The following is a 13044-nucleotide window of genomic DNA, read 5'->3' on the forward strand; positions in this document are numbered from 1 at the left end:
TGCCAAAAAAAAAAAAATTAAAAAAAAAAAAAATAATGTGTTTGCTTCAAGTAGAGAGCAGCTATGGTTGCTGGAATAAATTAACCTGCCTACCTAAAGGAACTAGGGAATATATGCCCTCGAAGTTATTTTTACATATTTTATAGTCATTGCTTCTTAAGAATAGTATCTCATTGTTTCACTTAACAACTACTGTTGAACATGATTCTGTTTTACTGAATTTTCACCATGTTCCTGACATGAATACTTTATTTACATTATTTTCTATTGAATTCTCACAACCATCCTTGGTTGGTGGCATCTAATTTTTATAGGTGAGGTAACTGGAGAAGATGCAGGAAACACGGGTGCGATCCTTGGTTCAGGAAGATCCCCTGGAGGAGGGCATGGCAACCCACTCCAGTATTTTTGCCTGGAGAATCTATGGACAGAGGAACCTGGTGGGCCTCAGTCCATAGGGTCGCAAAGAGTTGGACGTGACTGAAGCAACTGAGTGCACACACATGCACAACTGGACCATATTATTACCACTGGATGGTGGTCCTTTTGCAAAAGTGTGAACACTTGCTGTGTGCCAGTTACATAACTTGTTTTATTTCATTTCAGTTCTCATGTGCAAATTATGATAAAATTGGCAGAATTTCTACAACTGCTTCTGTTTTTCTCGTTTTGGAAATAACAAAGAAAAGATACAGTTTTCATTGCAGAAATGATTGCAATGTCTAAGAAATTTATTGTGGTATAGGATCTTGGAGATCATTTATTCCAGTCAATTCCGGATACAGAGTATCCTTTTATCTAAGTCAGAGTAACCTTTGGGGACGATCCAATATTTTTCTGGTGATGTTTTGAAGAACGAGGAAGTGAACAGAATATTTTTATGAAGTTTTCAAGGAAATCATCTAACTTTGTTGTGATGATAGCTCTCTGACTTTCCTTATTGTAATTTAGCAGATGGGGGTGAAAGTAGCAGTGAAGAAGATAAAGACGAATTACATGAAACTCCTGTGGAAGTGGAGCTCGTGACTCAGGTTGACCAAGAGGATATTACTATTCAGAGTGGTGGCAATGAACTAAATGAACTAATTCAGGAAGAAAGCTCTGAAGATGAAGGAGAGTCTGAGGGGGTGGTAAAAGATCAGGAACCTGTTGGTGAAATGAAGGATGAAGAAGAGACATTACATTATCCTGATACTTCCATCGACTTGTCCCACCTTCAGTCCCAAAGGTAATTTCAAAGCCATAATTTTCAGTCTTATTTTGTAAGCTGGGAGTGATGACTTTATAAAAATAATGCCAAGATTGACTTCAGTGCTTTTACCCTCCGTTGTCCTACCATCTTACTGTCTGTTCACCATTTGATAAGGAGGTAGAACTCTCTTAAATTCTCAGGACACTGGGTAAAAAAATACAGTAAATGTGAAAGTTGCCAAACTAGATGAAAATAAGAACAAGTTAATGTTTATAAATTCTAATAATAAAAGGGCAGTTACACTCTTTTAAAAAGGGTGTCTTAGTCTTTAATGTCTCACAGATCACTAGGTAAACAACACCATAGCTATAAAAACTTTATTATATTAGTAGTTAAGAAAGGCTTAGGAGTCAGACCAGTATTGAGTCTTAAAGTGGGTCCTTAGGCGAGTGACTGAGTCTAAGCTTCAGTTTCCTTCTTGGTGAAAAGAGAATGGTACCACCCTTCGTAGGGTTTTTGTGAAGGTTATATGCATGTAAAGCGTCTCGCAGTACCTGGCATATTATAGGTGTCCAATACATGTCAGCTATTTAAGAATATAAAGTGGGAAGATGAGCAATTTTTTTTAAGATGAGCAATTTGATTATACTTTTTCTAATTTTACCAAATTTGAAAATGTATAGATAGCATTGCCAATAATTATTTAGGAGAGTAATATGGGAATGTCTGGGGGCTTTGTAACTGAATGCCTGTAAAGGCTTGTAGACTCCTCTTTCTGTTTGTTTCCATAGGTCCCTCCAGAAATTGGCTTCAAAAGAGGAATCTTCTAATATGGTAACATTTTTCTTCAATGTGTTTTGAAGAACATCATGTCATTCTCAATAAATAAGAGTAATTTTCTTTTTAATTTTGGCTTTTGAAAAATTAACAGTAGTGATGTTATTGTTTGTATCTGCTTGTGTTTTTGTTTTAATTTTAATAGAGTGACAGTAAATTGCAGAGCCGGAGGCATTTGTCAGCCAAGGAAAGAAGGTAAATATACTTGTGTTATTTAACTGAAAAGCATCTATTTTTTATAACTGACAGTTTGGTTATGACAGATCACTTGGCTGTTATAAAGATCTCATTAAAATTACCAAGATTTAGCATAAATTTTGTTTTGTTCTTTACATTCAGCTCTGATAGGTTTTTCTCTTTTAAGGGCCCCGTCTGCCACTATAATCAGATAGGTCAAGTAACACAAAACAGACCTTTTATTACATAAATATGTATGGTATAATTGCAGTATATTAAATAGATAGGCTGATTCTGTGATACTATTGACAGAAGTGAAGACGAATACAGGCATACCACATTTTATTGTGCTTTGCAGATTTTTAATTTTTTTTTAACAAATTGAAGGTTTATGGTAACCCCGTATGGAGTAAATCTGTTGGCATCACTTTTCCAACATCATTTGTTTACTTCATGTCTCTGGATCATATTTTGATAATTCTTGCAATGTTTCAGGCTTTTTATTATTAATTGTTCAGGTGATCTGTGATCAGTAAACTTTGTTTCTATTGTAAAGCGATTATGATGCACTGAAAGCTCAGGTGGTGGTATTTTTTTTTTTAGCAGTAAAGTATTGATTAAGGTATATACAATTGCTTTTTAAAAATATATTGCTTTGCACACTTGATAGACTACAGGATAGTGTAAGCATAAATTTGTATGCACTAGGAAACCAAAAAATTCATGACTTGCTTTACTGCAATATTCTCTTTATTGCAATGGTCTGGAACAGAAACTGTAATATCTCTGAGGCATGCCTGTACTGAAATTAGGCAGTTTTTATGTAAGAGGAAGACTTGGGGGTTTTTCCCCATCTTTTTTTTTTCTTCTTTAACATAATAGGGCGTAGAAGGCAGACAGAAAAAGATAGAGTGAAGGGGACAACTGAGACAACTACTGCAGGGTGGAAAAGACGACAGCTGGTGAAGCACTCCAGAAAGAGGCCCTAGATTGGAATGGATAGTAAACCCATTTGTTTGATAATCTTTATAAATTATAGAAAACTGAGTGCTGGTATTTATGAGTATGGTATTATGCTAGATATTATGGTAGACTACAAAGAGGTAAAATATAAAGTTTGTGCCTTCAAGAAGCTTTTGAGTCCTGGATTCAAGAAATAGCCATAAATCTGTAAACAGTGTTATCTGAAAGTGATACAGTATTTCAGGAATAAGAATTTTTTGTGCATTGAAGTGTTTTGGGAAATACCATCAGAAGTTTTTACCTTGAAGATACAGTTGCATCTTAGGTAATGCAAGTTAAGGTCAGAAACTTCAAGGAGAATTAGTATGATCAGAGACGGGGAGGTGATAGGTATTTGGAAGTAATGTTGAGGGTGCTTTGGGGAAATAGATAAGTAGATTGAGGTGGAAAGAACAAAATGTTCATGTTTGTGAACTGATAGATGATAAAATTGGCAAAGTGAAATAGAATCAAAAGTGGAGAACCTAGAATAACAAGCTAAGTGTTTTAGACTTATCTTAATAGTGATGTGAAGAGGACTTTTGGAAGATTTTGAATGGCAATGTGACATAGGTAAACAATAATGGAAAATTAATGTAGAAGTTCACGTAGAACAGATTATGGGGGAATATGGAGGAAGTCTGGATGGTAAGTGATAAGGACTTGGACTGGGGCAGTGACATTGGGAATGTGATTGCACAGTAATAGGATTTTCCTTTCCTCTTTATTTTCTAAGATCCATTTATTCCACTAACAGACCCACAAATGTTTTACTGAATATTTAACATCTGCCAAGGCCATGGTGATACAAAGACTACAAATCCCTTTGCCTGGCCATCAAGGTGTTGAGGGACTGAACGTGGCTACTGAATCAGGATAAGTCAAGGATGACAGTGTGTTGAGCCTGGATGCCAGGAAGAATCATAAATTCATGAGAGAAAATTTTTTAGCTTTTTCTTGTATGATGACTTGCACTCCTTTTATACTGTAGCCTGGTGATAACAGGTTAAGCAGAAGGCATGATCTCATACACATTCCCTTCTGCATATAATTTTTTTAGGATATTAAGAATTTGGAATTCTAAGATTAAGATATTTTTCATTTCATTTATATTTAGGGAAATGAAGAAAAAGAAGCTTCCAAATGACTCAGGGGATTTAGAAATGACAGAAGGAAAGGACAAAGAAAAAGAAAATGCTCTACACATTGAAACTCATCAGAACACAAGCAAAAATGTCCCAGTTGTTCAGCCAATGAAACGAGGACAAAAGGTAATATTTAGTACTATATGATTCACAAGTGAAGTTGTGAGGTTCCTTTTTTAAAGTTTAAGTGAAATAGAAAAATAATCTTGTGTGACTTCTTTTGAAAATTAGTTGAAAAGATAGTGTTTAGGAGCATAGAGATCACTCTCTGTTCTTTTAAGACCATCTATACAGAAACTCTCAAGTTATGTAGAAGAGGAATAGGAGATTGATTTATTTGCCAGAGACACTTAGCTAAAAACTGGCAGTGCTGATCTGATAATTTAACTTAGTAGTTTCTTTTTCAATTATTAATGCAATTTTGGTTACAGTTCTTACCTATTTTATAAAGATAGGGGATGAAGAAAGATGAGGTATAGACTATACTTTAAAAAATGTAGCTGTGTAGAGATTATGAGCTGATGTATAGGTGTATCTTTAAGAAAATTAAATTCTTTTGAAATTTTTTTTTTAAATTTAGTTTTCTTCTGCTATGGAGTTTTTTATTTTTGGTTGTGCTGGGTCTTCACTGCTGCTTGTGCTTTTCTTGAGTTGAGGCAAGCAGGGGCTACTCTCTAGTTGCAGTCCACAGACTTCTCATTTCAGTGGCTTCTCTTACAGAGCACAGGCTCTAGGCATGCAAGCTTAAGTTGTGGTGCACGGGCTAAGTAATTGCGGCTCATGGTCTCCAGAGTACACGCTCAGTAGTTGTGGTACGTGGACTCAGTTCAATTCCTGGACCAGGGATGAAAGGGGAAAAAAATCAATTCTCCCTGTATTACTATGTAAATTCAACATGAAGTCATTCAAAAAAGAATTGAGATTTTTAATTAACATTTGAAAGTTCATTTGAAAGAGTACATACCAGAGAATAGTTAAGGGAATCTTGGAAAAGAAGATGAAGGATGGATCTCCTTACTAGGTAGTAAAATATTTACTGTTAGACTTTCTAAAACAGAATGGTATTAACATAGGAACAGCCAGGTAGAAAAGTGAAGCAGAATAAAATCTAGACACAGAACCATAAATTGTGTTTTAAAGGGTATGAAGCATTCAAAATTAGTGGCTAGTCATCTTTTTAAAAATCTGGTTTTAAATCTGGTGGAGAAAAGAACCATCAATATAACTCAATATAATTGAAAGAAAGGGCAAATTGCAGGGTAGGGGGTAGATCAGAGAAATGTTTATGTAAACAAGGGGAATTTTTTCACCCATCAAATTAATAGATAATGTGTATTCAGTCATTCAGTACAAGTTTGAGTATATACCATGGGAATTCCAATCAAGAGTCCTAACAGTGCATTTATCATCTGACTCAGCAATTCTTATTTTTAGTCATTTATCTTAAAAAAAGTCGTATGTATGCACTAAGGGTATTCGTCCAGCTGATAGTATTAAGCAGTTTTACTTGAGTATTTAACATTTCATCTACAGATGAAGGAGAAGGCAACGGCACCCCACTCCAGTACTCTTGCCTGGAAAATCCCATGGATGGAAGAGCCTGGTAGGCTGCAGTCCATGGGGTCGCAAAGAGTTGGACACAACTGAGTGACTTTACTTTCACTTTTCACTTTCATGCATTGGAGAAGGAAATGGCAACCCACTCCAGTGTTTTTGCCTGGAGAATCCCAGGGATGGGGGAGCCTGGTGGGCTGCCATCTGTGGGGTCGCACAGAGTTGGACACGACTGAAGCGGCTTAGCAGCAGCAGTAGCAGCAGCTACAGATGAAATTTAGGCAGTCAGTCTGCAAATAATGGCTTTGCTTTTCTTTCTCATGTTTCTTGTACTGACTCAAACATCAGTACAGTGTGGCATAAAAGTAAGAATAGCATGCCTCTTTGTTATAGTAATACATTAAAGGGACTAATTCTAAGATTTTTAACATTGTAGTATGTTTCTTGTGGGTTGTTGGTAGACATCCTTTACAAAGGGCTAGTTTTAATAATCATGAGTTAAGTTTTACTGAATGCCTTTTCTGCATCTATTTTTCTCCGAGTGAGTTCATGTGTAAATTACACAATAAAATCCCCTAATTCTGTCCTTGCCTTGTTTGGGTATCTGGGTGATACCAGCTTCATAAAGTAAGTTTAGTACTTTTCCTTTTTTATGCTCTCTAGTGCTTTGTATAAAATGGAGATCATTTGTTCCTTGAAAAATTTTTTTTAGCAGTTGGGCCTGATGTTTAGGGATATCTGGCTTCCCTGGTGGCTCAGATGGTAAAGAATCTGCGTATAATGCAGGAGACCGGAGTTCCATCCCTGGGTTGGGAAGATCCCCTGGAGAAGGAAATGGCAATCCACTCCAGTATTCTTGCCTAGAGAATTCCATGGACAGAGGAGCCTGGCTGGCTACAGTCCATGGGGGTCACAGAAGAGTCAGACACGACTGAGCAAGTAACACTTTCAGGGTAGGTTTTTAAGTACTTAATAAATTTCTTTAGCGATCATAACTCCATTCAGGTTTTTTTTTCAAAGTTGGTTTTCCCAAGCTATATTTTTCCAAAAAACTATTCTTTTTGTTGAGTTTTCCATTTCTTGGTTCAATTTATTGGTAATAGTTCATTCTATTCTCAAGTTTTTTGTTTTGTTTTTTTGTGGTGTAACATACATATAGTGGGCTTCCCAGGTGGCTCAGTGGTAAAGAATCTGCCTGCCTGTGCAGGAGACGCAGTGGACCCAGGTTTGATCCCTGGGTTGGGAAGAGCCCCTGGAGGAAATGGCAACCCACTCCAGTATTCTTGCCTGGAAAAATTCCATGGACAGAGGAGTCTGGCAGGCTGCAGTCCATGGGGTCTCCAAGAGTCGGACATGATTCAGTACACATGCTACAAATATATAGTAATATGCAGATATTTTGCTTTTAGTTCAGTTTTTATATGCACATATATCTGTGTGAAACCAACACCCAGAACAAGACCCTTGAATGTTTATATTACTCCAGAAAGCTCACTCTTGCCCCTTTCTAAATAGTATTCCCACCAGAGAAAAACATGTCTTAATCACAATAGATTATTTTGCCTGTTTTTGAACTTTATGTAAAAAAGCAATCATCCTTTATATATTCCTGTCTTACATCTTTCACTCAACCTTGTGAATAATCCATGTTGTTGTAACAGTTCACTTGCATTGCTAAATAGCATCTGCCAGTTTCTGTCAACTATGTTGTTCATCATTGAAGACCTGTATCTTTGAGATTCACAAATATGCATTTCTGTCCTGTATAGCTACGAGTGGAAATGCTGGGGTTATAGCGCACGTGCTGTGTTTGACTTAGTAGATATTATCAGTTTTTTGGAGTACTTGTACCAATTTCCCACCAAGCTGTGTATCCGAGTTCCAGTTGCTTTACATCGTCACTTTCATTTGGTATTGTTGGGGTTTTTCAAGTCATTCAAGTGTGTATATACTGAAATCTTAATTTGGCTTTTAAAAGTTGGGTTGTCCAACTTTCTCACTGATTTATAGGAGTTCTTTGAAATCCTAAATACATGTCTTGTCTTGGTTTTCTGTACTACAAATATTTCTCATGTTTTGTGACTTGCTTTTTCACTTCTGTAATAGTGTTTTTTGATGAGCAGCATTTGTCAATTTTAATGAAGTCTGATTTGTCAATCTTGTATAGTGTTTTTTTGTGTGTGTCTTACTAAATCTTTATGATTTTATAAATTTGTTATTTGGGTCCTAGCTAAGACTAGTCAAGATGAAAGCCTTTGGAGGTGAAGCCTATATGTCTATGGTTTTAAAAACTGGTCGAGTGATTTGGATGTGTACCCAGAGTAAAGAATCAGTTGTTTAATTGATGAAATCCAAAGTATTAAGAGTCTCTGCAATAAATACCCAGCTAAATTTTGCTGCCCTATTTCCTAGTATGTGTATCCTGATGACAACCATGTGTGATGACTAGCTGTTACTACTCTGTTCTGTCTTTACATTATAATCTTGCCTTTCCTGTATTCCCAGATGCAGTGAATCTTCCAGTTCTGCTTTATTTCTTCCCTTTAGTTCTTGCTCAAGCTAAAAAAAAGTCTTCTTTCTCTAAATTATCTTAGATATAAACTTGTTTGCATTTAGAATATTTTGCATTAATTTATTCTGTGTATCTTTTTTTCCACAAGATGGTCAATTGTTTGAGGGTGAGGACTATGGATTATCCGTCTTCAAAGACTCCATATTGGTTGTTAAAGTGGTGCCTTTTTGGTGTTAACCATTTTGACAGAATTAGAGAAGTGCCTTTTCTTTATATACATGTCTTAACATTTTCTTACTGCTGAATTTTTCCAACCAAAAATGTTTTTTATTTTGTAGAGTAAAATGAAAAAAATGAAGGAAAAATACAAGGACCAAGATGAAGAAGAACGTGAGCTCATCATGAAATTGCTGGGAGTAAGTAACATTTAATAATAAATTTTCATTTGTTTTTCAAGGGGCATCCAGACCACTGCCTATCATATGCTATGCATTCAGTACTTCGTTAAAGAACTGACAACACTGAAAATACTGTCAGCATTAACTGCTTTTCCCTCTATGAAGTCTGCAGGTTCGAACAAAGAAGAAAAAGGGAAAAAGGGAAAGAAAGGCAAAATAAAGGATGAACCAGTGAAGAAACAGCCCCAGAAACCTAGAGGTGGACCGAGAGTTTCAGACAGCATAAAGAAGGAAACTCCATCCCTTGAAGTTACCACTCATGAGTTACAAGACTTGGCTGTAGATGATCCACATGATGACAAGGTAAGGCCACCACACACATGGGCTTTTGCTTCTTCATTAGGGTGACCAACGATCTCAAGGTTCCCAGGACATGGGATTTACAGTGCTAAAATAAAACCAGGGTGAGTGGTAACCCTATTCCTAATGGGAAGTTACCTTAGAAATACAGCCTAAAAAAAAAAAAAGGAAAAAGAATTAGAGCCTAAAAGACCTAAATTTTAATTGCCGTATATAAAAAATGGCAGTGTTGGTTAGCTCCTAAAAAGTTTATCATAAGCCATTAGGAAATTTCATGGAGAAACTAGATTCTGGTGGAAACTTAGTTAAAACAGATAATTAGGATTATGTTGACCATGAATGAGAAATGAATTTGCACTTTTCTAGGTTTTTCTATAAGAATATATACTGTATTACATGATGTCAAATGTGACTACACAGTGTGAGATGTTAACATTTTTCCAGTTAAGATAGTTGCCTAGTTCTATCAGCTGAGTACAAAAGTCTGGCCTTAATGTGTATCTTCTTGCAAGAATATGTACATCTTTTTGAAATTCTGAACAAAGGATTTATTGTTTTATAAATTGGTTTCATTTTATATTCATGGGGTATTTTGTGCTTTTATTCATGGAGTTAAACTGGTTGTATGTGTGCTCCATTCAGTGCAGGTCGTGCTTACAGGGATCCTAAATGTATTCCTGTTTTCTTGGTCCCCTGAACAGTGTTGTTTAGTAATATTAACTCACTTTTTGTCTTCAGATTTTTATATTACTTACTCTGTAAACCTTACAAATATTCATAACTGTTAAAAGAATATTCATAATTATCAATGGGCTTCCCTGGCAGCTGAGATGGTAAAGAATCTGCCTGCAGTGCAAGGAGACCTGGGTTCAATCCCTGTGTGGGGAAGATCCCCTGGAGAAGGAATGGCAAGCCCTCTCCAGCATTCTTGTCTGGAGAATCCCATGGACAGAGGAGCCTGGTGGGCTGTACAGTCCATGGGGTTGCAAAGAGTTGGTCCCAACTGAGTGACTAACACTTTAATTAGCATATATTCTGTGGAAGTCTTTTTTTTAACTTTAGGGCACATCCTTTTTTTCTTTGAATGGCATCGCTTTCTCATGTATTAGACACATGTATGAACTTAATCTATCTTATATTTATCAGTTTTTCTCTTCATAGATTTTAATGGTATAGCGTTTCAATTTAAGTTACGACTGACTTTTAAAATTTTATATATTTGAAACAGGAAGAACAAGATCTAGACCAGCAGGGAAATGAGGTATGAATTTGTGTTGGGGTTCATACTACAACACTGACTGCAATCTGGGTCCCACAATATCTGGCACACAACTTCTAGCAAGAACTTTAAAAAAAGGCTAAAAAAAAAAAAGAAAAGACTACAAGCTCTGGAGTAACACATTCTTGTGTTTGAATCCTAACTCTATTACATATAACTACAACCTTGGAAACATTTTTCTTTGTGCCTCAGTTTCCTCATCTGAAAAACGGGATATAATTGCCTCTACCGGGAGAGTTGTGCGAGAACTAAGATAGTATCATAAAGCATTTAGAAAAGTTCATGGCATATAGTAAGCACTAACTGTACCAAGTGTTTTGTCCTAAATCTAAATTTACTCATGTTGTTAGATAAATATAGGCAATCTTCTAGGCAGCCCACAAAATAGGAACTCTAAGAAGCCCTAGAATTTCTCCTTAAGAACAGGCATGAGAGATGACTGTTCTAATCCAGTTTCCCGACTTTGACATCTTTAACATTTGGGGATGGATAATTCTTTTTTGTGGGGAGTTGTCCCATCCCTGGCATCTACACTAATAGATGTCAATAATATTGTTTCCGCCCCCAACCCTGCTTCAGTTATGACAACCAAAAATGCCTCCTGTTTTCTCCCTTTCTCTTAAATATATCTAAGTGTCATTTTGAAAATCGTCATTAAGCTCTGCTTTATATATAGCCCCAAAGGGTGAAATATTATATATCAGAAAATGATATTGTTTTATTAGAATTTTCCTATTTTAGGGCTGGTGTAAATAGCTTTTGTAATTGTTTTTGTTTTCCCTTTTTAGGAAAATCTGTTTGACTCTTTGACAGGGCAGCCACATTCTGAAGATGTACTACTGTTTGCCATTCCAATATGTGCCCCATATACCACCATGACAAACTATAAGTAAGTCATTATGAGTTTACTCAAGCAGCTGCCACAACATTGATTTATGAATCATTTTGTAATCTCTGTTTAGTAACACATGCAATTCCTTTTTAAAGATACAAAGTGAAACTTACTCCTGGAGTTCAGAAAAAAGGAAAAGGTATTTAAAATCTTTCGTGAATTATGATTTTAAACATTTCTTGACTGAACAGAAGTAGATTCTTCTATCTTCTGCTTACAGCTGCGAAAACAGCCTTGAATAGTTTCATGCATTCCAGAGAAGCAACAGCAAGAGAAAAAGACTTATTCCGCAGTGTAAAGGTAAAGTATTCCTGTAGAAATCTCTAGAGATTGGTGGTACAGTTAAATGTGAGCAGTTATAATTTTTTTATTTTTGCATTGTTAGCAGATGGAAGCTGCAGCTATTAGAAGATTGCTGTCTTGCTAGAAACAATATAAAATAAAAAAAAATTTCACATGAAAATTTTAGAAATGCCATTTTTTTTGGCAGCAGAGGACATAGAAAGATCATAAAAATGTGATTGTGAAAATATTCAGCCTTTTTTTTTTTTTTTTTTAGGACACGGATTTATCAAGAAACATTCCTGGCAAAGTGAAAGTGTCTGCACCCAATCTTCTGAATGTAAAAAGAAAATAGCTGAAATGAAATCCTAAAATATTTGAGAAGAGTCAGTTTTATAGCCTTTTGGAAGTTCAGAGATGAAAACATCATGTAACAAGACTTCCGCATTTAAAAGTGAACTAACATTGCCTTGCTGTATTCACCAAAATGACTTGGTTTTTTTCCAGTTTTATAGAGAGGAAACACTATGATAGGGTTTCCTAAAATATTTGTGGACAGCAAATGCTAATTGTAAACAACTGCAATTATTCTACATTTTCTTGAAATTTGGAAGGTTAATAGTAAGTATTCATTTCATGTTGTAAAGAAATGGAATAGTGAAGTGGCTCAACTGGTTAGACTACTGACTTAGTAGTCTACTGTACATAACATCTAATATATCTATTACAGGCCAATCGCAAGTTTTGTTTTTCCTGGTGGGGGCTGGGGTGGTTGAGGAAGTAGATTTCTTCTGCTTTTACTCATATTAGACTAGATTTTAAATACAAATCATTCCCGTGACTTGGCTTAAGATAACACCTAGAAGAAATTGGTGTTGATAACTTCCACGCATTTATATAATACCATTACTTTTCATCTTAATTTCTTTCTTGTAATCTCATTCAGCTTTGTGTCATTTTATTTTCCACCTCTAGTAACTATCAGTAGCATGTTACTGATCTTAACCTCAGAGTATCTTAACCTATAATATTATAAGTGCACTTTCAGGTTTACCACTAAAGACTCCTGACCCAGCTTTTTTTCTTCTGTCTCCTAACAATGGAGAATAAAGTCATACATTATTTCCATTCTTTATGAGCTATAAAAGCTATTGATTTTAAAACAATTCAACAGGCTGCCTCGAGTCAACATGAGCAACTCCGCTTGCCCCGGCCCTTACACCAAAGCACTGGGGTCAAGGACTGGACGGCCGTTGGTCCTTGAAAGGTTTCTTCCACCAGCGTAGTCCTATCAACAACCACTTTATGTAGCCTACTGTTTTAAATTCAACATAATAGACTACTCATGCCATTAAAGAAACAGCTAAAATATTAATGTCTTTAGAAAGTAACTTGACCATTTTGATAGTGGTAG

At 35.9% G+C, this 13044-nt stretch overlaps 1 protein-coding gene across 4 annotated transcripts in view; it reads left to right on the top strand.

Annotated features, from left to right (window-relative positions):
* NEMF (nuclear export mediator factor) overlaps positions 1–12763 on the top strand; it is a 47884-nt gene extending 35121 nt beyond the window's left edge. For 2 of the 4 annotated variants that reach the window (XM_061157411.1, XM_061157413.1), the window contains exons 23-33: positions 952–1228; positions 1984–2026; positions 2175–2224; positions 4326–4479; positions 8758–8835; positions 8983–9180; positions 10406–10438; positions 11245–11345; positions 11444–11487; positions 11569–11648; positions 11908–12763. In XM_061157411.1, the coding sequence (XP_061013394.1) occupies positions 952–1228; positions 1984–2026; positions 2175–2224; positions 4326–4479; positions 8758–8835; positions 8983–9180; positions 10406–10438; positions 11245–11345; positions 11444–11487; positions 11569–11648; positions 11908–11985 (1136 nt within the window). In that variant the 3' untranslated portion in view covers positions 11986–12763. The remainder of the gene's footprint in view (positions 1–951; positions 1229–1983; positions 2027–2174; positions 2225–4325; positions 4480–8757; positions 8836–8982; positions 9181–10405; positions 10439–11244; positions 11346–11443; positions 11488–11568; positions 11649–11907) is intronic. The other 2 variants (XM_061157412.1, XM_061157414.1) reach the window with 1 other exon arrangement.
* The last annotated feature ends 281 nt before the right edge of the window (positions 12764–13044 follow it).

The sequence above is a fragment of the Dama dama genome, chromosome 12 (assembly GCF_033118175.1).
Source record: "Dama dama isolate Ldn47 chromosome 12, ASM3311817v1, whole genome shotgun sequence".
NCBI lineage: Eukaryota > Metazoa > Chordata > Mammalia > Artiodactyla > Cervidae > Dama > Dama dama.